General features: G+C 51.2%; 2 protein-coding genes across 9 annotated transcripts; one reads left to right on the forward strand and one right to left on the reverse strand.

Moving 5' to 3' along the window:
• The first annotated feature begins 454 nt into the window (after window positions 1-454).
• Window positions 455-9,674, forward strand: ZNF672 (zinc finger protein 672). Of its 4 annotated transcripts, XM_063092667.1 has the most exons (6): window positions 455-749; window positions 835-1,073; window positions 2,842-2,899; window positions 4,735-4,894; window positions 5,553-5,653; window positions 6,947-9,674. In XM_063092667.1, exon 6 carries the CDS (start codon window positions 7,171-7,173, stop codon window positions 8,566-8,568), a length of 1,398 nt encoding a protein of 465 aa, XP_062948737.1. In that variant the 5' UTR covers window positions 455-749; window positions 835-1,073; window positions 2,842-2,899; window positions 4,735-4,894; window positions 5,553-5,653; window positions 6,947-7,170; the 3' UTR covers window positions 8,569-9,674. The 4 variants fall into 4 exon arrangements, with proteins under 4 accessions (XP_062948737.1, XP_062948735.1, XP_062948736.1 ...); XM_063092665.1 differs by lacking the exon at window positions 2,842-2,899 and having other exon boundaries at window positions 835-1,158; XM_063092666.1 differs by lacking the exon at window positions 2,842-2,899.
• A 487-nt stretch (window positions 9,675-10,161) lies between these two features.
• ZNF692 (zinc finger protein 692) lies at window positions 10,162-21,624 on the reverse strand. Of its 5 annotated transcripts, XM_063092661.1 has the most exons (13): window positions 18,786-18,862; window positions 18,207-18,306; window positions 17,945-18,107; window positions 17,632-17,663; window positions 17,035-17,298; window positions 16,431-16,479; window positions 16,204-16,338; window positions 15,673-15,891; window positions 15,506-15,583; window positions 15,327-15,405; window positions 13,569-13,683; window positions 10,819-10,918; window positions 10,162-10,655 (listed from the first exon to the last, which is right to left on the reverse strand). In XM_063092661.1, the coding sequence occupies exons 3-13, from the start codon at window positions 18,019-18,021 to the stop codon at window positions 10,307-10,309; spliced, it is 1,497 nt and encodes a 498-aa protein (XP_062948731.1). In that variant the 5' UTR covers window positions 18,022-18,107; window positions 18,207-18,306; window positions 18,786-18,862; the 3' UTR covers window positions 10,162-10,306. The 5 variants fall into 5 exon arrangements, with proteins under 5 accessions (XP_062948731.1, XP_062948729.1, XP_062948732.1 ...); XM_063092659.1 differs by lacking the exon at window positions 18,207-18,306 and having other exon boundaries at window positions 17,945-18,135; window positions 18,786-18,871; XM_063092662.1 differs by lacking the exon at window positions 18,207-18,306 and having other exon boundaries at window positions 18,786-18,859.
• Window positions 21,625-25,801: the final 4,177 nt, after the last annotated feature.

A 25,801-nucleotide genomic window follows, 5' to 3' on the forward strand; every position in this document is an offset into this window, starting at 1 on the left:
CTCCTGGCAGTGCGACCTTGGACGGGTCACTAACTTGTGGGAATATGGGGAAAATAGCCCCTGGCAGCGCTGTGGTGAGATTAATCAAGTCCAGCGTCACTATAAAAAGTCACTAACTTACTACTGGGACTGTTTGGGCGGGCGGCCCGCTTGGCCAGATCCGTGCCGGGCACCGGCTACCACTGCAGCAGCATCAAGGGGTACACTGGTCCGCGGCCTCCAGAGCTCCAGCGAGCAGCAGAAACGCTAGGCCCAGCTCCCCTGACCAAGCTGCGGGGGTCTGAGGTGGCGCGCAGGGCTCGGGGACCTTGCCTATGATTGGGCCGGACAAGGCCTCGGGGTGGGCAGACGGGCAAAGGAGGAGGAAGGGATTGGTTATGCCTGGGAAGGGGGCGGGGCCGGAGTCTGTCCCGGTTCTCCCTATGAGCCCCGCCCCCTTTCCGGGACTCCCGCTTGGGCAGAAGAGGCTAAACCGACAGTACAGTGCTCGCACGCTTCCCAGTCTTCCCAGCAACCGGTGACACGGCCCGCACGAGGCCGACCACTGGCCAACGGGGATCGGCCTGGAGCGTGACCCCCTATCCCGAGGCGCCGGACGCTGTGGCGCCTACCTGCTCCCCCGACTCCGTGGCCGTGCGCTTTCGCCAGCCGCTTCCTCCCTTGCCCGTCCACTCTTGCAGTCCGGGAGGCGGGGGTCGGCAGGCCCGCCGAGTGCACCGCGCGGTGTCAGAGGAGCCAGTCGGCGACCGGTGAGAGAACCAAGGGGCCGAGAGGGCATGGGTGGCGCGGGACAGCGTCCCTCAACTGTCGCCTGTCTTCTCCCCTCCGCCCCAGGCGACTGGTGTCTGCGGCGGTCTGGAGTGCAGTCCCGGCGACGAGTGACGCGAGGCGCTGCGGGGCGAGCAATTGGCCGAAACACGTCCGCGGGCCACCGCGCGGCCTGCTCCTCCCAGGCCTTGTCCTCCGCCTGTCCTCGCTAATTCTCCTCGGTGACCTTCGGGGCTGGCGGCCCCACGACGCAGACATCGCCAGACAAAACTGGAATAAAGGGACAGCGACAACCACCGGGCTCTGTTAGTGTTAAACGCCCCCCACTCCCCACCAAGATTTTTGGTGTCCTGTCTCGCCCTCCGGGTTGGCTGGCGCCTCAGGCAAGGGGTAGAGTGGGCCCGGGGGCAGGTGGGGAGGGTCTCGCCCAGGGAAAGTCTGCCCAGCAACTCGTAAGCGCGCTGACCGAGGCGTTCCGGGATTGGCAGCTCTGCGGCGGGGCTTTGGAGGTGCAACGTTTCTCATTCCGCGAATACTTGTATTCAGTTTCTGGTACCCAGTCTTAAAAGGAATAGCCAGCTTCCCTGCTTTACTCTCGGAGCTCACGGTGCGCGGCGATGGGGTTAGGGAAGGCTCACGCTGCGCTAACCCTGTTAAGACGGATTCTTAGGGGTCGGGGAAGATCTGATAAGTGCTTGCAGGCAGTTTAGGACGCTTGGAGTGGAGGCAGGAGTCAGGCCCGTTATTCAGGGTCCCTCCAAAGAAGGACTGTCCTGAAGAGTGTAAATTCTAAGCACTGAGCAACCACTGACCTCAGACTTACAAAAATTTTGACCTTCCCTCTTTTCACATGAAACATTATAATAGCTTCCTTTACTGAGTTTTCCCAGGCAGGAGAGTCACATTCCCTAGGTCCCCTGTCCAAGGTCGCACAGCTAGTAATGGAAGAACCAGAATTTGGACGCTTGCCTCTCTTTCTCCCAAACAGATTGCAGTCCTGACTCAGTAAACCAAAGCAGAGTGTTTGCAGTATCTACAGCGGATAGAGCTATGGAGGATAAGATGGCTATAGAGAGAGGCTCTCTCCTCCAGGAATCTAACATTTGGGAAAATTGGATTCCAGACCAACACATCATTTTTTTTTTTTTTTTTTTTTTTTTTTTTTTTTTTTTTTTTGTCTTTTTCGTGACCAGCACTCAGCCAGTGAGCGCACTGGCCATTCCTATGTGGGATCCGAACCCGCGGCGGGAGAGTCGCCGCGCTCCCAGCGCAGCACTCTACCAAGTGCACCACGGGCTCGGCCCCAACACATCATTTTTAAGAAGTGTTGAGGGCCTTACATGTGCTCAACTCCTTGCTAGGCCCAGAAAGGGTGCAAAAGATCCTACAGTCCCTTCTTTCATCCCTGTTCTGGGATGCTGTGGCCACTTTGGGCTTCAGTTTTACTCGTGTCAAAGGGACAGAGGATAAACTCGTACTATGAATTTTCTCTCTCTGCCTACATCCATACTTTCTCCACACTACCCAGATTTCACAGGAAAAGCTTTGTGAAAACAAAACTTCCAAAAGGATGTATTTGGATCATAATTAGACTCGGGCAATTGGGGCAGGAGGGAGCTGTCATTCCTATTTTTACCAGCTCCCTAAACATGTCAGACTGGTTCTGAAGCTGAAAAGAACAACTTTTAAAGTACTAGACCTTGTTTCAGTTACAGGGTAGAAGGAAGCAAAGAGTGGCATTCCGGTGCTCTGAGTTCCATTCCCCATCCTCACTTCCTAGAATAGGGCCCACGTCTTTCCAGAATGGATGGGAATAACTGTTTCCTGTTACTTTCACTGATTAATTCAGAATAAAGCTGAGTAATGGGGTGGAAGGAGAGCACAGAGAGGGGCAAAGGGAATGTCTCCAAAGAGGGGTTATTTGAAAAGAGGTCCATTGGGTTTTCCCAATGGAAGAAACTGTAAATGGAAAGGACCCAAAGAAGGCTCCCAAGGACCAAGTAAACCTTTCTACTCCACACCCAGTCCAGAGTGGGGAATGGGTAATTTGCTTCTGTCTGGTCTGGATTTCAGGGCACTCTAGGGATGTCACAGAAGTCTGGAGACAGCAGGATCTCTCATCTCCCCAGGGGTAAGGACACAGGGAGAAGCCAGCAGAAGAATCACCTGTCCAGGATGTGGCTACAATTCCTCACCCTCTCATCCCCAGCTCCTGCCCTAACTTCAAATGGGGACAGTTCCATTTCCCAAGCCAGTGCCCCAAGATTAGTGTGGTGCACACAATTGGAAACCTGGGGCCACAAGCAGCAATCCCTGGGGGTAGGATTCCAGCCGGCATCCCACCCCCTTGTCCCGTGGCTGCCGGTGGTTCCCACCAGGCCCCACAGACAGGCCTGTCCCTGCAGTTCAGTGAGCTGTTGCAGGCCAGCTGGGACCTCTGGGAAGGGGTAGTGGCTGCACTGGGCAGAGTGAAAGACTGGCCACCTGGTCTACTGTCCACCTCTCGTCCCCTGACCCACCTGCCACACTTGTGCTGGATGACTCTGGATAAGCCTGCATGGGAACCTCATGTTGCATGGGGGTAATTGATAGCATCCACCTCCGAGGACTACTAGGAAGATGAAAGGGGGACATACATACAAACGTGAGAGGTTATGTGTTGATGCTAGTAACAAGTGGGAATGGTTTCACCATCTGAGAGTGGCAGTGAGAGAAGGCATTGTATAAGTCACAATCCCAAGTTCCAACCAGGTCTCCTAGATGGGCAGCACAGACATCCACTTTCCATAAGAGCAGGTGGACTCCTCTAGAGGGGGTATCTAGGTGCTGGGGCCTTGGGCACTGAGGAGGATGGCCCTCCTCCATAGTTACAAAGGCTCTGAGGGTCAGGCGGGGTCAGCGACCTTTTCCCAACCAAAGCCCTCCAGAAACAGTGAAGTGGGCCAGCCTTCCTTTGTACATTGTTCCAGGATTCGGAAAGGCAATTTGGACAAGCACTATCCAATAGAAATCAAATGTGAGACACATTTGTAATATTAAATTTTCTTAAAAACAGGTGAAATTTATTTTAATATTTTATTTAACCCAATATATATAAATTATTGGAACATGTAATCAACATTAAACATTATTAATGGGATATTTCACATTCTTTTATTATCCTAAGTCTTTGAAATGAGAAGTGTATTTGACCCTGACAGCACATCTCAATTCGGACCGGCCATATTTCAAGTGCTCAGTCACATGTGACTCAGCTACTGTAATAGCACAGCTCTGAACAGTTCCCCTCAGCCCCACTCCCTGCAGCCCAAACCAGTTCTATCCAACTCTGGCTTCAATGGAGGAACCACAAGATGATTACTTGCCTCTTGTGAATCATGACTTTCTAGGGTCTCTTGTCCTAACCCCAGAAATGCTGGCATGGCAGAACAGATAGCAAGGGAAGAAGAGTCTTTATATTCTGACAGAAGGATGCAACTCAGGAGGAAAATGTCTCACAGTAGATCGTTAATAAATGTTCTAAATACTGATTAATTCTGACACTCGTGATTTGTAATTTTTGATGAATTTCATATGGTATGAAATACCTACAATATCTACTAAGAAACAACAACAAAAAAATAGTGATATATGAAACTTAGAAGTTTATCTTGAATCTATTGTGAATGTTAATTTTTCCATTAGCTTATCTTATTAATATATATATTTTAAAGTTTTATTATAGTATTTGTAAGTATTAAATGCTTGAAGGGTACTAAAATACTTTAAATTATTCAATAATTAGGACTTTCCACTAATTCACTTAATTTCCCCCTCCCCTCTTTCCAAGCCTTCCTGTACTTAACTTTTTTCCCAAAGTTAAAGAAATTTAGTGGCATAATAACTTCAAAACTCACAATCAGGAAAGTGATAGAATGCCTAGAAATTGTTCTTTTTGGCAGAGTAATATTTTACTTTTTATTTCAGGTTTCCATCCCAGGCACAGACCACTTTGCTTCTGGAGTGAGCTGCAACATGGGGTGAGGTAGAGAAGAGAGACTTGAAGAGCTTGCCCTGGCACTCAAATACCATACCTGCACCCTAGACCAGAGTTTCTCATACTCCACGTCCACAATGGGAGAAAGTGGTATCTTTGTTTATATGCCATTTATGTGTACATGTTTATGTTTGTACATTTGTCTTATCTTCCCTGGCCATGTGCCCTTGGAGGTGGTGGCCTGGGAGAGAGTGGGCTTCCAGAAACATGGCTTGAGAGGTACCATGGTTCCTGGAGGCCCCCAAGTGAGGCAGAGCATTCACCAGGGCATGAGCATTGTTATTTGGCATTTGGGATGAGCCCCTGGGTCTCCAGGGAAGGCTTCATTCTCATGAGGGCAAGCATGCCTTTGAACTAATAACCAACTGGTATCAGCAGCCCAAGTGTCTAGGTTGAGGGTTCCCTCTGGAGGAACTAAGTGACTCCCTCTAAAGTCTGCTCTTGGGTCTGCAAAGGGAGACTGCCCCTGCTTGCAGACTTTGTTTAAAAAAATTATCCTCTTTGAATAAAATGTCTGGGATTTAAAATACTCCAGACAAAAAATGTAGAATGGTGACATAGATGAAACAAGAATGGCAAAATTTTGAGTGAGTGATGCATGCTACTATTCTTCCTAGTTTTCTTATATTTGAAAGTGTCCGTTAAAAAGTACCTTCCTTTAGAAAATACTTCCCTCTTCTTTTTCCCCCTGCTTCTGTCTTCCTGCTTAGTTTAAATTCGCTTTTCCCCTCATACTTCACCCCTGCAGGGCACAGGATATTCTGCTCCAGAGGCACGAGAGGACATCCCACGCTGGCCACTCCTGCCCAGTGTGGAGAGGAGAGGAAGCTCCAGAGCCCACCCCTACAGGTTTGCTTTTTTCAAGCCTTTTTTTGTTTGTTTGTTTTTACCCCACCGGCATCCAAAAGATGAGGACCCTATCCATGAGGGCACTTTCACCAAAGTTTTTGGTATTTATGATGAATTTCCATATGCTAATAAGAAGTTGACTGCTGACATTTTGTTTACTTCCTCTCCCTGATCTGTTGGGTGACACAGGACTATACTGAAATAACGACTATACTTAACCTTGAGTCAGTGGTGAGGCCAGCCAGGCGAGGAGGGTAGCCACATTTGTGCTCTTAATTAGAGAGCATGTGAAGTAAGACAAAGGCTGTCCCTGCTCCCAAACAGCTGCCTGGAGCAACTGAAGGATTCAGGGATACCATTTCAGATAAACAAGATAGAGAGCAGATTTGGTCTCCATAAATGGTTTTATCTGCTACTCCAGGTTCTCAGATACCTGGGACTGGGTTAGTGAGGAAAGTGCAGAATGTTCACAAGCAACTTGGATACCTGAGAAAGATTGTCCCGTCCTCCTTCCCAGCCTTTCCAGAAATTGTGAAAAGCACTTCTTAGATAATGCTACAATTTCTGATAAGTTTTTTTGTGAATCCATGTTCCCTTTTCACCCCTTTCCTCAGTCCTGAGTTGCTTTCTCAACTTTGAGGCTGTGTACTGGTGTGGGTTAGTTGTTTATTGGATACTACGCAAAGCTAAGGAACAATATTTGGGGGTTTCTCAAATACGTTCCCTTGTCCAGTCTCCAGCCCCTTTGGTAACATCAGGGTCTGAGTCTTTTGCCCAGGGTGCTGCTGCTACGTTTGTACTTCATCACATTGCCCTTTTTGTCCTTCCAGCCCAGCCCAGCTTGTTGGTCTCACGTTGGTGACTCAAGAAACCTGGGTCTTGGAGGAAGGTGTTGGGACCTTCTCATTGCCCTGTACCTCCTGGTTACTTCTTAATGCATTCGCAGGCGGAGATCCCAGGTCTCAGGCCAGAACACAGGCTGGCCACTCCTCCTCCTTCCCTCCTGGGCAATCCTCCTGGATCCGCACTGAATGCAAGCTCTCCTCTGAATCCTTTCCTGCCTGTTCTCCAGAACAGCGGCAGTCTGTCCCTCTTGCCTTTCAGGTGGTACAAAGATAACCCCTCCATATTTCTGGGACTCCCATGGCTTTGCCTCCTCTTAAAGACGGTAATCAGGAGATGGACTATCTGAGGAAATTAGAGGAAATCAGGAGTTCATGTTCCCCTCTCCATTCCCCAAGGCGGACCTGTTGCTGGCTGTTGCTGGGGCTCACAGTGACCTTTTTCCCGCAGGGCTCACGGAGCAGGGTGAAACTGGCCACAGCTCGCCTCTGGAACAACCGCAAAGCCTGACTGTGAGAAAGGGAACCCTGGAATCCGCAGACCAGTTTTTGAGGTCTCCCTCTCTCCACTCTCCTACAGTTCTCTTTTCAGGCTTCAAGAAAACTAATAATTACCTGCAGCACGAGGAGGCGAACACTAGAGAGCGAGCGGCACGCTGTGGGTCCGTCCTCATCATGTTCGAGGCATCGCAGGCGGTGGCAGTGGGAAGGCCTTATGCGTGCAGCGAATGTGGCAAGAGCTTCCGCTACAGCTCGGTGCTGCTGCGGCATGAGCATGCCCATGGCAATGGCACCCGCTTCCGCTGCCTAGAGTGCGGTGAGCGTTGTGCTGGGGCTGCAGACCTCCGAGCGCACAGGCGCGCCCACGCCGGCCAAACCCTCTACATCTGCAGTGAGTGCGGCCAGAGCTTCCTCCACATCAGCCTCCTCGACCTGCACCTGAGTGCACACAGACGGCGCAACCGCGCCCGCCCCTGCCGCCTCTGCGGCCACCGCTTCCCACACCTTCCAGCGCTGCTCCTGCATCAGCGCCGCCAGCACCCGCCCGAGCGGCCCCGCCGCTGCCCACTGTGCGCCCGCAATTTCCGACAGAGCGCGCTGCGTTTCCACCAGGCGCGGGCACACCCGTCGGGGACAACCACTGTCCCCGCTGACCCACCCCACCAATGCGCTCAGTGCCCAAGGTCCTTCCGCAGCCACGCGGGACTACGGAGTCACGCGCGTGTCCACGTGGCCAGGAGCTCCGGTGACCCCACGCCCCGGCGACCCTGCGCCGCGGACACACACCAGTGTAGTGTGTGTGGGAAGAGCTTCGGCAAGAGCTCTACACTGACGCGACACCTGCAGGCGCACTCGGGCGAGAAGCCCTTTAAGTGTCCCGAGTGCGGCAAGGGCTTTTTGGAGAGCGCCACACTAGTACGTCACCAGCGCACGCACACGGGCGAAAAGCCATACGCATGTGGTGACTGCGGGCGCTGCTTCAGCGAGAGTTCCACGCTGCTGCGCCACAGGCGAAGCCACCAAGGTGAACGGCCACACTCGTGTACCACTTGTGGCAAGGGCTTTGGGCAGCGATCGGATCTCGTGGTGCACCAGCGAATCCATACAGGCGAGAGACCCTTCCCGTGCCCTGACTGTGGCCGCCGCTTCAGCGACCGCTCGGACCTCACCAAGCATAGGCGCACACACACGGGCGAGAAGCCCTACCACTGTGAGCTCTGCGGCAAGCGGTTCACGTGCGTGTCCAACCTCAACGTGCATCGGCGTAACCACGCTGGCCACAAGCCACACAAGTGCCCTGAATGTGGTAAGGCCTTCAGCGTTGCCTCCAAGCTTGCGCTGCACCGAAAAACGCACCTGGGCGAGCGGCCAGTGGAGTGCGCCGAGTGCGGCAAGTGTTTCAGCCATAGCCGCTCACTGTCGCAGCACCAGCGGGCCCACAGGCGCGCCCGCACCACTGCCGCTTCCACTACCGTCACGGAGGCTGTAGCAAGTGCTACCCTTGTCTTTGCGGGGCTGACCGGACAGGAAAAACCGGGGCTCTTTGTGTCTCAGTTCAGGGAGACTTGCTGAGAGGCTTCTCCGAAAGGGAGTGGGCAAGCACCCAATTTGCGCCACAGGGACAGTAGAGCGACTCCGTGGGCAAAGATGGCATGGCCTTGGGCTGGTCAGTGGCTAACTTGGGAGAGTGTGGTGCTGATAACACCAAGACCATGGGTTCGGATCCCATATAGGGATGGCCGGTTAGCTAACTGGGTGAGCGTGGTGCTGACAACACCAAGTCAAGGGTTAAGAACCCCTTACCGGTCATCTTTAAAAAAAAAAAAAAAAAAAAAAAAAAGGCATGGCCTGCTGCTTCTCCTATTTCTGTTGGGCAGCCCCTCCTTCACCTGGGCTCTTGCCTCACCACTACATCTACTTCCCTGTCAGCTTTTTCCATCTTCAGTCCTTGTATCTCCTGTCTTCTCTCCCTCTGGGGTGTAGGTGCAGGGAATCAGGGAAACCCCTCAGCCCCCTGTGTGGAAGAGAGCCCAGGTATTGGTGTGTCCCATTGCTGCTGCTGTGCTCTCTGGTGTTTCTTTCCTGGTTTCCTGTCTGTGTTGTCTTCTCTTGTCCCATCTCCTTATTCCAGCCTACGTCTCCTGTCTCTCCTGCCCCAGTACTCTTGCTGTCCTGCCTTTTCAGGTAATGATTAGATTTGGCTGCAGTCACATCTCACCAGCCCTCTGGCCTTCTTGCCTCTTGGTTCCACCTGACTGTTAATCTCCCTGCTGCTTTCTCCCTCTTTCTGAGAGAGTTGTGGAGGTAGGAAATTTGCAGGCAGAGAGGGACAGTGGGAGAGCTCACTTCAGTGAAGGGCATCTCTATGCAGGAACTGCCTGCTCCCTGGGAGAGGTGGCCCACTCGTGAAGGGGGAGGGGGGGGCTCAGCAGGTCAAGATGCCTCTCAGGACAGTGTTCTCCAGCCAGGCGGAGGGATATTTGCCCTGGGACCCAGGCCAAGACCATGTGGGCCCACAAAGCCCAGCACTGTTAAGTGGAACATCAGAATGTTATTTCCAAATCAAGCTTGAAGCCATGGGGAAACAGATTCCACAAAGGGGAGAGAGAAGGATGGAAAAATTCCCTGAATTTTTTGCTTATGGCTGCTGAAATAAAGAGTTGTTTGGGTTCTAGATGCTGAGAGCTCCCTCTATCAAATCTAAGGTTGCTGTCTTCACAGACTTAGAGAGTGATCCAAGAGCCCAAGCACTTTGTAATTCTAACATCTCTTCCCAAGGTAGCTCAGCAATCTTGTACATAGGACCCCTTGATTCTGCACTAGAAGGCAAAACTTTTCAGAACCTACACATTTGGTCTTCTCAATGAATGGCAAATACAAGATGGCCCAGGACAGTATGCCTCTATTCCTGTTCCAGCTGGTCCCCTGGAGTGACTCTCCATACTGTTATAGCCTGCTCTGCTTAAGTGTGAGGAGGGGTGTCATACTCCACAGGAAAGGGCTGTAAAATGCCAAAGTGAGTCTAGAAAGAAAACTGGGCCCTCAGGGTCAGGGCAGGTGAGAGCCTGCAAAGAGGAACAGAGCCTGCACATATGCTGCATTCTAGTGGAGCCTGCTTTCAAAGTAATTAAGGATTTCTGAAACATTGGCTCTGCTCACACATGCCCAAGTAAAATACTGTTTATTCTGTCCTGTAGGAAGACTAAAGTAGTCCAGCTCCCCTAAAACCCAATCTTGCCCCTGCCCTGCACTGTTGCCACAGTTCCTGGGGACTGGGCATGTGGCGTTTCTCCTCTGGGTCCTTTCCTCCTCATTCCTTTTCAATTCCTGGGGTCTGGCCCCTGAAGCGGAAGGTAGGAGAAGAGCTCATTGCTGAGGGATCCTGAGAAGACAGTGAAGGCCTGGACTCCTCACTGGACCCTAGGAGCTCAGAGGCAGAAATGCTAGGACAGGGCTCCGAGTGGCCGGGTGACTCTTGTAGAGCTGGGAGCAAGGCTGGATGACTTTTGCTGCGATGAGCTGCAACACTGTCTGGCTTCTCAAAGCGCTTGCCACAGAACTCACAGGGGAAGCACAAGGCAGCCACCATCTCTGCGTGCTTACGCCGGTGCCAGTTCAGGGAGGCCTTCTGGCGGCAGGTGAACCCGCATATCTCACACCTGTAGCCAGGGACAGAGGAAGGCAGGGAAGGGACTCGGCCATCTTGACCTCCCCAGGGATTCCTCCTGCCCTACATTGCCTGGGTGTCCTGCGTGCTTGACTGCCAGGCCCTACCTCCTCCCCTGTGGCTCCTGGCCCTTACAACTCTCCCCCAGCACTCACTGCAAGGGTTTCTCTCCAGTGTGGATGCGCCTATGGATGACGAGGTTGCTGCTAGTGCGGAAAGATCGGGCGCAGAACTCACAGATGTAGTCCCGGGTGTCTGCAAACACACAAGAGACAGTCTAGAATCCGTCCCCAGGCTGTGGCCCTTCCTCACCCTACCCACCTGCCATCTCCGTCAGGACTGCACCACTACTGGGGGTCAGGAGGCCTGGATTCTAATTAGTTATTGTTTAAATCAGGGAGCCTGTGTGGACCTCTTTTATCTGACGGGTCATGACAATCAAGCGAGATGTAAACGCAAACAACGTGACCTCTGGCTACAAGACTTCATTACTGTCACCCCCAGTCCTGCTAAAACCACTAACTCCCAATGGTGTTCACCTCCCAGCATCTGGATCCCTATGATAGGTCTTTGTCAAAGAAGACACAAGGAATGGAAAGCTGGATCCTTATATATCGATAGAAGGTACTAGGCAGCAGCCTTGCAGAAGCCTTGAGTCAGGCATGGGAATTAGGATTGAACTCCGAACCCAAAGGACACTCCCTGGCACCTGGAATAATTTCCCCATTCAGTCGCGAATATCAGTGCCCCTCTAAGTGCCCTGTGGAACTCCCTTTCTGTAGGCAGCCAATCCCCTCTCCTCTTTTTACCACAACCTGCCCTCCCTACTAGTTCCAAAAGCACCTGCCTATTGCCCTTGATAACTACGTCTCCAGCAGCTCTCACAGGCTGCTGTAGTTTTCTCCTATACCACCAAAAACTATCTGGGTCTGCAGGAGAGAAGGTGTCCTTGCTTCTCATGGTGCCCTTCAGACTTCTGTCCCACCACTTCCCTGAAGACCTGCCATCAGACTACACACATGTACACCCCTGCAGCCTCCTCCCATGGTCCCCATCCCTCCTCAATCCACATGACTTTGACACCAGGCTCTCTACTCCTATCAGCCATTACTCCTATCGCTCATCACTCCACCCCTCTGTTCCGTGACTTCCACAGAACTCATCCCACACCCTCCTCAGCCACTACCCAGGTCACTCCCAAGAACTGCACTGCCTCGGAAATTGCAATTTCAATCATCCTGGTTCAAGCCAGAGCTTCCTACCTTGTCTGGCCATGATAATCCTACAACTCCAGGCCAGCAGTCCATTGGCCCCACCACCTTCCCACTGTCCCCCTCCCTTTCGGCTCCATTTCCACATCCGTCTTCGTAGCCTTCCCTTACTCACACTACCAATCTGCCTGCCCCCTCTCCCTCTCCCTCAGCTGCACCTGCTTGGTTAAAGCCCAAATCAGGACACACAACCCTTGGCCTGCTCCAGGCCTGCACATATGTACTGAGGGGGCAAAATCCTCCCCACAGCCTCTCCTTTCATCTATGAACATAGGTCTCAAGGGATCCCAGGTATCTGCATTTCCCTGGTCAGTTCACTCTCCCACTCTCTAGAATCCAGAAGACATTTCACACCACTTCCTCTCTCCACCAGCCTTCAACAGCCCCAGCTCAGCGGTGCTCTGGTTTTTTAACTCACCAAGAAAAGAGAGGAAACCAGGAGAGAAAACCTACATCCTCTGCTCACCAAATCCACCAGCCAACTTGCATCAGTGCCCATATATATGAATACTCAAACTGCTCTCCTGTGGCTGCTCTCCACCATGCCCCTCAAGACCCACCTCTTTTCACTCGAGGTGCCCCACCCTGCCCCAGTATCAGCAAGCCTTTCCTCTCCATGAAATCATTCCCATCTCTGTGCCCCAAGCCCATGGCCTGCCAGCTAAAACCCCATTTCTCTGCTCATCTTCACAGCAAAACGCCAAAGAGCTATCCACACTGGCTACCTCCACTTCCTAAGCTCCACTCTGCCTAGAACCCACTCCATTCTGTCTATCACACCGTGGTTTGTCAGCCCCTCTTGTCAGCACCAGCTTGTCATCTAGACAAGGAAGGCTTCCCCACTGCCACATCTGATGGCCTATTCTCACCTTACTTGGCCGGAGGCACTGGCAATCATCCCTCCCTCTGCCTGGAGCACCTTCTGCACTTGGCTCCTCAGATACCACTCTCTTTGCCTTCCTCACTGTTCATCTGCCAGCCACTTCTCACCAACTCCACTGCTACTAGCAAGTCCAGCCCATGTACATATCTCTGCAGTCATCTTATGGCTAAACACCTGGCTCTGCCCATCTGCAGTCCCCCTGTTCTCCACACAGCAACCACAGTAATCTTTTTAAAAATCAGCCATGTCCTCCACCACTCAGTACCCTGTGATGGCACACATCTCACTCAAAGCAAGAGCCAAGCCATCCTGACGGTGGTCTCAGAGGCTGCCACCACCTATGGGACCTCTCTTCCTTCCTTTCTAACCTCCTGGCCTCCTATCCCTGGAACATGCCAGGCAGACACCACCTCAGGGCCTTCCCATATGTGCTGTCTGCACACTGTAGGGTACAGGTCTCTTTTCCTCACTTCACTTAATTCTTTGCTTAAAGTATCTTCTCTTTCTACAACAGCAACTCCTGCCTCATGCTCTTCTATCTTCTCCTTCTTTTACACCTCCTCATGGCCCAGTATCACTAGAGCATACATCTCACAAGGGCTAGGGCTGCCTGCTTTGTTCACTGCTGTACCTAACATCTAAAACAGGAAATGCAGGATAGATGAGTGAGAATCCTCCCTCACAGAGCACCTCCATTACAGGGAGGTAACAGGCCCCACAGAGGGAGATCAAGTGGAGTTCCACCACTCACCACTGTGCAGCTTCACGTGCTCCTTCAGGTGTTTCTTAAAGTTGAAGGACTTCCCACAGGCTGGCTCTGGGCAGGAGAAGGACTTCTGGTGGATGTGCTGGTACTTCTTGTGGTGCTAGGGAATGAAGTGGGTGGCAGGGGGAGAAGAGGCAAAAGAATAGCTGCCTTCCCGAGAGAGACCAACTGAGCTGACCTGGCAGGCTCCTCTGCTGCTCTCCTGTCCCTCGTACTCTATCAGTTCTGGCCTAGTCCTGAACTACACTACAAGCATCATGTGCATCCCATCCTGACACTTAACTCTGTCCACACCTTATTCTGCTCTCAATTTCCATTACCTCACATTCTTGCCACACCCTCTCTCTGCAATGTCCTGCAATGTTCCTTATACAAAGTGCCTCTCAGGGTGAAACTTGTGGTTCACCTAACTATGGATTCACTGTCTGCCAAGGAGGGGAAAATAGCTTGGGGTGAGTGTGATTATCCTCTTTGATACCAGTATTAACGTACAATATCTCTCAGACTACTACTTTTTATTTAATAGCTTACCACGGGTATATATTATATGATTTTCTTCTAAATCTGCTTCAGACACAGACAGACGTGTGCACACACACATACTCTCTCTCTCTCTCAACCTAGCACACTTTTTGTTTTTTTTTTTAAAGATGACTGGTAAGGGGATCTTAACCTTTGACTTGGTGTTGTCTGCACCATGCTCTCCAAAGTGAGCCATGGGCCGGCCCTAACCTAGCACACTTTAAATGTTAACAGGTTCTTTAATCTTAACTCCCCAATGTGGAAGTATTTCTCTTTTTATCTGACCTAATGTCACATCCTGGCTCACTAAATTGCATGGGCTTTCCCCCTTCTTCATAATCCTATTTTTCCACAGTTAAACATCTGGAGGCTGCTTCACTAACATAATAGACCCTAGAATGTTTGACCAGCCCCTGCCAAATGCTCTTCTCATCCTACAGCTTCACTGTTGCTCCAGGACTTTCTTCTTTTTTCACTTGATTCCTCCTATGTCATCTTCTGTGGACAGCATTCTCTCCTGTCCTGTCTACCCATGCCTTACCACCCCTCTGATCTTTGGCCCTCCCTCAAACTCAGGATCTGCCCTTCCAAGGGCTCTGGCTGACTATGGGACTTGGGCTCTTCCCTCTCTATGCCTCAAACTTCTCATGCAATGAGGTTGCAGACAGGACCATCTCCCAGTCCTTCTCACTCTAGGACTACCTATTCGAGCAGGCATGGTGAGGCAGCCTGAGCACGGACTCAGGAGCTAGGCCTTCAGGCTTGGAACCCCAGCACTATCACATACTAGTTGAGGAGCCTCAGGCAATGCTCAACCTTTCTGTGTGCTTCAGTTTTTTCATCTGCAGAGTGGGAATAATATCAGCATCTACTCCATAGTGATGTAGTGAGGATCAAAGACTTTATACATGTTGAGTGGCTAGAACTGTTGCTAGCATCCCAAGAGAAACTGATAAATACTGCTGTCATCTCTGTGTGGTCCTTGGAGGATCCATGGAACAAGCAGTAGTGGGCAGCAGCTCTGTAAACCTGAGGCTTGTTTTTTCTGCCTTATCTACCAGTCATCTGGCTTAATGATTACCATTTATAATAAAACTCTGCATGTCCACCTCAACCCTCCTCTTCCTGGCTTCTAATCCTCCCATACCTTAGGCTCCTTTTCCTCAGTCCTTTTCCCCCACCCACCCCAGCGGTTACACAGTCCTCGCCTGTGCTCCTCACATTCAAATACTGCCGGTTGGAGAAGATCCTTCCACAGCCGGGGTAGTCACAAGGCATCAGCTCCCTTTTAGCAGCTTTCCTAGAGGAGGAGAATAAAGAGGAGCGGAAGCACTCCTGTCCTCTCTCCTCTGCCTCCTTCCTCTCAGTTCTCGCCAAAGCCCCATCTCCCCAATTCTTACCTAATTCTCTTGGGGCCGATCTGTGCAGTGTCCTCATCCAAGGCTGGAAAGGGACCAGACTGGGCCTGACTCCCAGGGCTACAGGCAGCAAAGAGGGAGCAGAGGGCCTCGAGGGAGGGCCATGTCCCAGGACACCCCTTCCCTCTCTGTCACAGATGTCAGGTTACCTGGCCAGGGTCTCAACCTGCTGGGCCACTTGAGGGGTCCCACTGAGCTCTGGCTGCACCCCAACTTCCACAGGCAGAGGAGCTCTGGAACCCATTGAGGATGCTGTAGAGCATGGCACAGCAACAGAAGTGGGAAGAGCTGCAGGGACTGGTGGTGTCTCCTCATCCTTAAGTGTGTGAGTGATAGGGTTTGGGGGTGGTCTGGGGGCATCTGGTTCACTGGCGAAAGGAGAATGAAGAGGATGAAGGCATTATCTCTGGGCACTCAGCCAGCCTCTGCCCAACCCTAGCCCCTACTCCCACCCCAGGCTCTACATTTATATCTACTTTCAGCCCTCAGTCTCCTCCAGAGCCTGATTTCACCCCTTCCCACCCCTCAGTTGAAAGCTTTCAGTTCCTTCCTCAAAGCCCACCCTGCCTTTCCCACCAACAAGTCCATCCCTCAAGTCTGCAAAGCTCTGAACTGTCAGGCCAGCTGCCATCTCCTCCCTCTCTTCCTGTGCTCAGCATGCTCCCTCAACCCCAACTTGCTCATCTGGGGAGGAGCTGTAGGTCCACAGGCTGGCATCACTGAGCACCTCCTCTTCATCCTCATCGTCCTCCTCTTCTTCCTCCCCCTCTTCCTCTCCTGGGGGTGGGAAAGTCTCTGGTGGGGGTCCTATGCCCCTGCAGGCCCAAGGAAGGCAAGCCTGAGGTTCTGCTTCCTCACCCCTACTATCCATGCAGGTCCATCTTGTCTCTCCCACCCCCATTCTCACCTGGGCAACCTGGCCTCTTGAGTCCTCTCATCATGCTCAGATTCCAAACCTGTTGGCACAGGCAGAGCCAAAGGGGAAGGAACTCTGGGCTCAAGGGATGAGGACAGTTGGAGTTCTAAGATCTGAAGTGGTGGGAGACTCTTAAGAATGAAGAGGATGGGAGGTGGGAGGGTCACAGACTACTGAAGTGGGAGGGAGTAGTTTATTTCAGAGATGATACAGTCATATGGTTTAAAAAATAAAAGTATAAAAAGTATACAGTGAAGAGTCTCCTTTCCAATACTGTTCTCCAGTCACCTAGTTCTTCTCACAGGTAACTTGGTTTCTATGTGCCCTTCCAGAGATACTTCATACATTCACAAGTATGTATTCATGCATATATTCTTCTTCCCCTTATTTTATTTCCCACTAATGACAGCATACCATACATCCTCTTCTGTGTTTTGCTTTTTATACTTAACAATGTATTTGAGGATATATTTCCTTGTCAGCATAGAATTTTCTCATTGAGAAAAGATCATTTTTAGAGAATAGGGTTCTGAGCTACAGAAGATGGGAAATCTTTTTCCTCTTTTCTCCAAAACTCTTTTCTCCCCCAGCCTACCTGCAGATTCCTGCCCACTCATGGCCTCCGGGCACCAGCTTCTCCGGGAAGTATGTGGAAGGGGAGCTGGCATGGGCGCCTCTGTAGGTATAGGTCCCAAAGAGGGTCCCCAGGAGAAGGTGTGGCCCGCCGAGCACTCCCACACAAACCCCCCATCTCGGCCCCCAGGCCCCCGAAGCCCGGGCACCAGGCTGCACTCCCGACTGTGGGCATGAGACAAGAGCACCAGATATTGCAGACCCTTGGGGGGCAAAGGCTCAGGACCTAGAAGAGTGAGAGAAGTAATCAGGCTGAGCTGGGAGGCCTCTTCCTCTCACCCTGGAAAGCTACACCAAGAGAGCCCTGTGCCCCAAACCCCAGGGCAACCTCATCCCCCATCCGGTTTACCATTCCTCAGAGCCCATACTCCCAAGGTCCTGAAACATTGCTCCCTTCCTCAGAGGCTGCTCCCACCAAACTACTCTAGGGGCCCCAACTCCCTCCGTCCCCAAACTCACTTAGGGCTCTCCCTCATCTTGGGGAGAGTGTTTCTGCGTCACACCTCTCCCTGTAGCCCCTCTTCCCTCTGACTCCTACCCCCAGCCACTCCCTACCTACCTGCACAGAGGACGCAGCCTGAAGAAGTGTACCTGCCAGTGGGAGGAGAGGAAGATCAGGTCAGGGCCCAGGTGGCCAACCACCCTCAGCCCTGGGCAATCACACACTTAAGGAGACAGACTTAAGGGCTTCCTATTCACTGGGGCCATGAGGAGGGAAGCAGGACCCTGGGAGGCCACAAATCACACAGGCCGTCCTACTCAAGTGAGAAACTTTAGGGTGGAAAAGAGCAGTGGACATCAGTTGGCCCTGGAGAGGGGGCTGCGTGCTGCTGTCCGTGCCCGCCCCCACAGCCCCTGCCCAGTCCCCTAACCGGTCCAACAGGAACTTGGCAAGCTGCGAGTGCAGGGAGAAGCCCAGCCGCTCCTTGAGGAGGCACCACTGCTCCATGTGGCCGCCCAGGCGGATTCGGCACTTGCTGCGACGTGCATCTAGCTGTCGCCGCTTCTCCCGCCGCTTTCGGGACGCATCCGTCGCTGGGGAAGAAGCCATGTGCACTAGGACCTGGGGGGGTGAAGGAAACACGCCATCTGTGCCCACTTAACCAGGGGGTCGGAAACGCGGGCTCCACTCACCACTCGTGACTCAGTTTCCTCATCAGTGAACTGGGGCAGGATTAACCATTTCAATAGCAAAGCTGCTACCGGAGCCAAACCACCCCTCCAAGCTCAAGCACTGTGGGACGGGAGGTTGGGGGACAGGATCAGTCAAAATAAAGGCCTGAGCCCTCCAGCCCACTGAAACAGGAACTATGGAGAAGGGGCGTGAGACTTTCACGGAGGAATTTCAGCTGGGGTGAGGATACAGACATTTCACCTTAAAGAGGGCTTCGGCCTTTACGGGTTCATGGGAAGGAGGGGTTGTGTCCTGGCGTGTGACTGGGGCGCTCTTCACAGTCGGGTCGAGTGGGGATAGGGCCGGGGATGGAGGTATGAAGGGCGCCCCCACCCCGTCTCCGGCCGCCTCACTTAACGCTCACAGTGCGTGAGACGTACCAACCCCAAAGGCAGCTCCCGGGCCACCCAGAGGCCCCGCCGAGGGCCACCCCCAGCCGGCCTTACCTGCGAGCCCTCACCCGCCCTCACCCTGACCGCGCCTGAACCTCCCCGGCCTCGTGCGCAGGCCCGGACAGCTGCGGAAGGACAGGGGCCCACCTAGCGCGCCGCGGCCGTTTCTCTTTTAAGAAGAAACCGTCCCCCTCGGCGACCGTGGCTCCGGTGGGGAATCGGGGCTCGGGCCCGCAGAGGCGGGGTGAGGGAAGAGTTAAGAGGCCGGCACGTACGCCTGCGCACTGGCGCCCCGCGCAACGCCTGCCGGGAACCGTGGTCCCCCGCAGAAGTCGCTCCCGCTGTAGCGGAGCCGGGCCGGAGTGGCACTTCCGTGACGAGCGCCTGCGCTGGATGACCAAGGCTGGAGGGAAAGTGGAGTAGGTAGGCTGAAGCCCTCCGACCTGTCCAGGGACGTTGCTTCTACGGTTGTTCCCGCTTTGTACTCACGTTCAGTTCCCCCCTCTCAATTGCCAGCAGCAAGCAAAAACGTGCTGCAGAATCAACCACCTTAAAAGCCCATCAGAGCCCTCTCTGGACCGCAAGGGCCCTTCAGCTACAACCCATAACCTCTGTTAGCAACAAAAGTCCTCCGAAAATTTGCCTGGATTCTCCGCTCTTTCTCACTTCCCATTCTTTTTTCTTCAGACGGCACCTATGGAGCTTTCCTCTCCACCAAGTCACTGCAACAGTGCTTTTCAAGGTCACTTGTGACCTCCATGTTGATAAGTGCAGTGGTCAATGTTGTCAGACTCTGCCCTAGACAGCCCGCCAGCCCGTGATTATGTAGATCTCTCTCTCCCTCCTCTTTTTTTTTTTTTTTTTTTTTGGCGGCTGACCTGTAGGGGGATCCGAACCCTGGGCCTTGGTGTTATCAGCACCACTCTCTAATCAACTGAGCTAACCAGCCAGCCCCCTCCCTCTTCTTCCACATGGCGCCCTCCACACTTACTTTCCCCAGACTTGACTTATGTGACTTTACACTTTCCTGATTTTCTTCCCTTCTCATTGGCTTTTCCTTTCCTTTGTTGCAACCTCCTTTCTGTCCCACTAAAAGATGGAGTGTACCCTGGCTCAGGCCCTGGACCACGTCTCTCTCTTCTGGATATTTTCTCTTCTTCGGTGATCTGATTAAGTTCCATGGCTGTAAATACATTGATGTCTCCCAGGTTTATATTTCCAGCCTAGCCCACTTTCAGCTCCAGACTCAGATATCTAATTGCCCTCTTAAATTTCCACAGTTAACTGAGTTAATACACTTAATGCATGTAAAGAACATATAACATAGAGAGCAGTGACACATGATAGCTGATATTTTCTCAAATAGAACTACGGCAAATGTAAAATGCTTGATAATCACCATCCCCTCTCCATCCCAGTAAATGATGCCATCACCCACCCACTTGCTCAGACCAAAAACCTGGTGATCCACCTCTTTTCCTTTGTGACACCCAAACCATAGATATTAGCAAGTCCTGTTGGTCCTCTCTCCAAAAACATGTCTTGAATTCAATCACTTCTGACCCTCTCTACTGCTAAAACCCCACTCCAAGATTCTGTATTAATTTTTTTGTGGTTGCTGTAACAAATCACCACAAACTTGGTGGCAGAGAACATCAGAAATTTATTTTCTCACAGTTCTGGAGGCCATAAGTCTACTTTCAAGGTGTAGGCAGGGCCACATGCCCTATAAGGGCACTAGGGGAGCCCTTGCCTCTTCTAGCTTCTAGTGGTGGACAGCATTTCCTGACTTGTGGCCACATCACTCCAATCTCTGTCTCTATGGTCACATTGCCTCCTTCTCTTCTGTGTCAAGTCTCTTTCTACCTCTCTCACAAGGACTTTGGTGAATGCATTTAGAGTCCACCCAGGTAATCCAAATTATCTCCCCATCTCAATATCCTAAAACAATTACATCTGTAAAGTGTTTGCCATATAAGGTCATCATAGCAAGTGTCTGAGATTAGGACATGGATATCCATTCCCAGGATCATTTTTCGGCTGAAAATGACCTATCATTTTTCAACACCATAATCTCTCACCTGGCCTATGGCTGCACCTTCCTAATGGCTCTGTCTCCCACTTTCACTCTTACCCTCACAAAGCAGGGAAAGTGACCTCAAAGAGCAAATCTCCTGCTTAAAACCTTTCAGCGGTCTCTAGTGCAATTCCAAACCCTTAGCATGGCCTCAAGATCCTATGTAATCTGGCCCTTGGCTGCTTCTCTGGCATCTTCTCCCACGTGTCCCCACTTTGTCCATTCCATCTTATCCTTTCCCACCTTCTTGCTATTGCTCAAGTGTGCCAAGAATGCTGGAGGGAGTTACAAGTTACTTTCTCTCTGGAGCATTCACCTCCAAGCTTTTCAGGAGATTGTGTCTTATCATGTCAATCTCAGCTCCAAGCTCACCTTCTCAGAAAGGTCCCTTTCCTCAATCATTCTCTACCCCACTGTGTCCTATTCATTTCTTTCATAGCACTCATTCTCAGAAATGATTTTAAGGATTTATCTGTTCATTTTGGTATATGATGATTGTTGACTAGTCCAGCCTTCTCTTCTGCATCCTAAACATCCCAAATGACATGATGTCCAATCGTGAACCAACCTTATGATGAACCCAGTATGTCCTGTCCATGTTCCTCTTGATTTGTGGTATCAATAACTTAACATACTTATCTGACTAGTATAACATAGGAAGGAAGATCACCCAACTTGTTCCAAATACTTTACTCATTAATGAAGGTGTAACCTTTACATCAAAAAGCAGGACTCCATAGCGAAAAAACGAAGTAACTTTATCCTTTTTCCTCCCTCATGGTCCCTTAATAGATGTCTGTAAAATCCTAGTTCCTCTGTCCCTTGGATGAAGCCACAAGCAGGTCCCATAATTCTTGTTTACTCTTAGGTAATAAAAAGTCCTTTACTTACCTTGAGACCCAAGAACATTTCTTGTCCTCTGGGTTTCCACCCTGTTCAAAATAATAAAACTCTAAACTACTTCTAATGACCAGCTCTCCAATGACCCTTTGCAAAGAAATCCTCCAATGACCCTTTGCAAAGAAATCCTCGTATTCTTTTGGCCTCTCTTAAATTTCTTACAACATTGAAGGAATGTGCCAACATTCTCACAAAAGTTTGTGAGTCCTGCAAGCAGACTGCCAACTTCTTTGTCATGGGAGGCGGAGGAGTTGTGTAAATATTCATTCTCTGCCTCTAGTGACCTTAGTGCAATCTGAGACCTTGAATTCCATTTTAGTATCCATTACAAAGGCTAAGATTAAATCTGAGCTATTTGTAGCTTTATCATTGTTGTTTACGGTCTGCTGAAACTGCCAATCCTTTTCACACGTAAAGTTCCTAAATCTTCCCTTTATGAACTCTCCTAACTAGGAACAGGCGTCTGTGTAGAGAATATGATATTTATCTCCATGAGATGTATTTTTCCTGGACTCTGCGTGGCACCCTAGACCCCTTCTCATCTCCTGTCTTGGGCATAGCCAAATCTAATAATAGTGCTGCACTCTCTGAGCCCTCAATCATCTTCCCTCTAACGAGAAAAACCACCTTCCACTCAGCAGCCGGCTGGTCTTCAAGCCTGAGAAGGAGCCTTCACAGTGGGGAAGGAAGACTCCTGGGGCGGTGTGTGCTCTCACTGTCGCTAGAGCCACAGACACCCCCGCCCCCGCCCAGGCCCCACGTATTTGCATGAATCCGCCCCCTTTGTCTCCACCCTCGTTCCCTCCAGCCACTCAGCACTCCCGGAAGCCCAATTCCGCGTGCCCTGGCCCCCTGACGATTAGTGGACGGTGCCCGCACCGTGCAGCCCGTCACGCCAGACCGCGGCTGGCCAGGACCTTCCGTAGAGGCAGGTGGTTGCGGGGGTTGGGGTGGCGCGCAATGGACGACGGGCGGTGCTCGCTCGTGGCAGGCCCAGCGGCCGGGGGACGCGGTGGAGCCTGCGAAGGCCGCTGCGGAGCGACGTCTCGTCTCAGGTGCTTGCGCAGAAGCTGTCCAGCGATGCCGCGGTCGTGCTACACGTGGTGGAGCGGGACCTTTTCTACCAAATCACTCGCGAGGTGACCCGGCTCGGGTTTGAGAGCATGAGCCGGTGCGACGAATGCGTGGCCGCGAGCCCTGCCGAGACCCGTGCTTCGTGTCCACGAGTCCCCCTGCCGGCGCGTGGCAGGCGCGTGGCTCATGCGCTGCTCGCGTTGGTCAGGAGGGCAGAGTTCCTGCGAGAGGATCCCCCGTGACTGGCCGCGCTGCCCAAAGTCTGGGGAAAACCGCGGATTTACAGATGTAGCCCGGTTATCATCCAGGCTGTAGCAGAGATCCGTGCACCTGTGCCTTGGGTGTGTGGCAGAATAAATGTTGTTTCCAGTGAAAATGTCTGTGAAAGAAGAAAACATCTGAAAGACAGGCATGGCAGTCGTGGGTACAGGAAAAGGCCTACGCAGACGTGGGAAGTTAGAATCCAGTCTCCTGGACACTCCTGCTGCCTCACCCCCTGGTGAAGATGGAAGTAAAGGGCTATCTGATTTGTTCTAAGTAGAAGAGCCTGGCTTCCTGTGTGCTATCTTGTGGGGTGGAATGCTTCACTTGGTGGGTTTAATGTGTGAGAAGAGCTTAGAAGATGGGTTTCCTCTGATGGAAGAAGCGCCTGTCCTTCCTCTCTTGTGCACTTCCCTTTCCCAGTTCAGTGTTTCTCTTAGCCATCTTCATCCCTGTGCCAAGCCTTTGCACTCTTGCGCATTTGTGCATTCAGATGAAGAGAAATCAGAGATGAAAAAGCCAGAAGGGCAAGTGGAGGATGCTGAAAAACACTAGAGGGTCACCTAAGCCAGGTTTGCCAGGGGAAGAGAAGCCTGAGCAGAAAGAATCATCTTCCTAATCCCACTTTATCCTGCTCTGCTTCCTGTGTTTATTTTCTTACCTGTTTTCTGTTTCGTTTTATTCTCTCCATTTAGTGTTTCTTCTCTTGTTTTACTTCCAACTACCCTTTCTCCTCCTCTCTGGCCCTCTCCTGGCATATTCTTGCCCCCTTTTTCCCTCCCGTTTGTCGTCTCCCCTTTTCCTTGCCTCCTCGTCTCATCTCCCTCTGTACCTAGAAAGTTTTACATTTGGAACAAAAATGGATCCAACCGTTCCTTTTCTGCAGTCTTCTAGCATCAAACTTTTAGTACAGAAGAATTGCTTAGCTACCAACAATTCTGAAGACTTTTCTAATTCTGTTCTTATCCCATTCCCCTTCTGGTCTGTTCAATCCACTCATCAGACTATATTTGGGTTGTTCCCAAGATCTCTTCTTGCTTCCACCTATCAGGATCTGGTAGATGTTGCGTTACCCAGACTGCTCATTCAGCTGGTGAGAACTGAAGCCCCTTCCACCAGTGAGAATGGGAAAATAAGGTTGGAACCAGAGAATTCTCTCCCTCCTCTTTGTCAGTGTTCAGTTTACTCTCTCCAGGAACACTTAAAACAGCTCCCGGCTAAACATCCCATTTGGAGCCCTGAGCAGAATGCAGTCTGCTAGAATGATCAGCATGACAGCCCCTGGGCCTACATTTAGGCTCTCCAGGAACGCATGCAGAGTCTAACCACACCATCCATTTTCTCTTAAGCCAAACCCTAATGAAAGATACTTTACCTTAAAAGCTAAATGGTCAAGACTTGATCACAAAGCATCTCCTCTTCGAATCCTAGAAGCTTGCTATAGCTGTGTGCAAAAATGGGAAAGGAGGTAAGGAGATAGATAAGAAAAGTGTTTGGTGTCTGAGGACATGTGTTGAGTAGAACTTTTGTTGTAAGGCCTGCCTCTGGTATGCCAGCCTTCTCCCTGGAAGTGAAAACACTCAGAATGATGCCCAGCACATGCCTGCCCCTCAGTCCTCTCTGCCAGGAAAACCCAAGTCTAGCTACTACAATTATTGAGATGAAAATGATCCATCAGAATTTAGATGACTACAACATCCAGCATTTCTCTTTATTAACTGAAGCCTTGATATTCTGAAGACAGTGATTTCAGACAAGAAAAGAAAAAACTGAGATCTAGGTGGACACTGGGAAAAGGAAATAGATTTGAAAGTTGTTTGGTAGCAAGTGAGAAGTGGATGGTGTTGAAATGAGGAGTGTATGACAAATTTGTTAGCAGTGAAGTGGTTTGTATCTCCACTGAGACTTAAATAACGCTATATTACCTTGGAAGGCTTTAAAGTGATGACAATGGAATGAACAATAAATTGGGGGTGGCCGTGGGGAATGCCCTTTGCCCTGCCATGTGCGCCATTGCAGTTCAGCATGGAGAGAGAAGTAGGGATGACAGAGCACTGTGGGAGGCTTCAGGACCCTTTTTCTCTAACCAGAGCATTTCGACTTTCTGAGTCCCCCCACCAGCACCATATATTGGGACCTAGCAGATGGCAGATGTGTTGCTTTTTGGGTCTTCCAGGCTCTCCAAGGCTACCACTAGCTGGGGGTCTGAATCTTGCTGACCTATCAAAGCTCTAAGTTTATACTGGGGAATTCTCATTGCCTTGGGGGAGGGCATATTTCTGGAGAGCAGGAAAGGGAAAAGGGAAGGTCAACAGAGCAGAGACACTATAGGCTTCATCCTCTCCCTTCAGCCGAGCCTCCTATAAAACAATAAGATATCTTTACACAAGTCTAAGAGCATTTTTATCTTGTACATCTGCAACTACTTCCAGGAGGCAAAACAGTAAGAAGGCAGCCCAGTGGAGCTAGAACCGGAGCCAGGGTGAGCAGCAGTCAGGCCAGGAAGACCGTACAAAACCATACCATGACTAGATACAACCTGCTAACAAGAAACGGCTACTAGCCGTAGTTCTAGAAGGCCTGCAAGGCTTCTGAGAGATGGCCAAGACAAAATAAGGATGACGAGTTTTTTGAAAAATCAAGATATGTAGAATTTTCCTATTCTAGAGAATGTTCAAGTAGCTCTTTGTGCTCTGTGGAGGTGGGGAGGGAGGGAAGGAAGAGATGAAGCTGCTGTGGAGACAGGTGAATACATGGAGGGAAGGAAGCCAGACTGGCAGGTCTGTAGTTAGCCAGATGGGTGGAGGAAGATGGTCACTAAAGACATGTTTACCTACTTTAATGCTTATTC

The sequence above is a fragment of the Cynocephalus volans genome, chromosome 4 (genome assembly GCF_027409185.1).
Source record: "Cynocephalus volans isolate mCynVol1 chromosome 4, mCynVol1.pri, whole genome shotgun sequence".
Lineage (NCBI taxonomy): Eukaryota > Metazoa > Chordata > Mammalia > Dermoptera > Cynocephalidae > Cynocephalus > Cynocephalus volans.

Excerpts from the sequence above, each read along its gene's own strand:
- ZNF672 (XM_063092665.1), top strand. The coding sequence starts at position 7,171 with ATGTTCGAGGCATCGCAGGCGGTGGCAGTGGGAAGGCCTTATGCGTGC.
- ZNF692 (XM_063092659.1), bottom strand. The coding sequence starts at position 18,123 with ATGGCTTCTTCCCCAGCGACGGATGCGTCCCGAAAGCGGCGGGAGAAG. Across the intron at positions 13,684-15,326 it reads CCAACCGGCAGTATTTGAAT|CACCACAAGAAGTACCAGCA; the intron begins GTGAGGAGCACA and ends TTCATTCCCTAG. Across the intron at positions 10,656-10,818 it reads ACTGGAGAGAAACCCTTGCA|GTGTGAGATATGCGGGTTCA; the intron begins GTGAGTGCTGGG and ends CCCTGGCTACAG.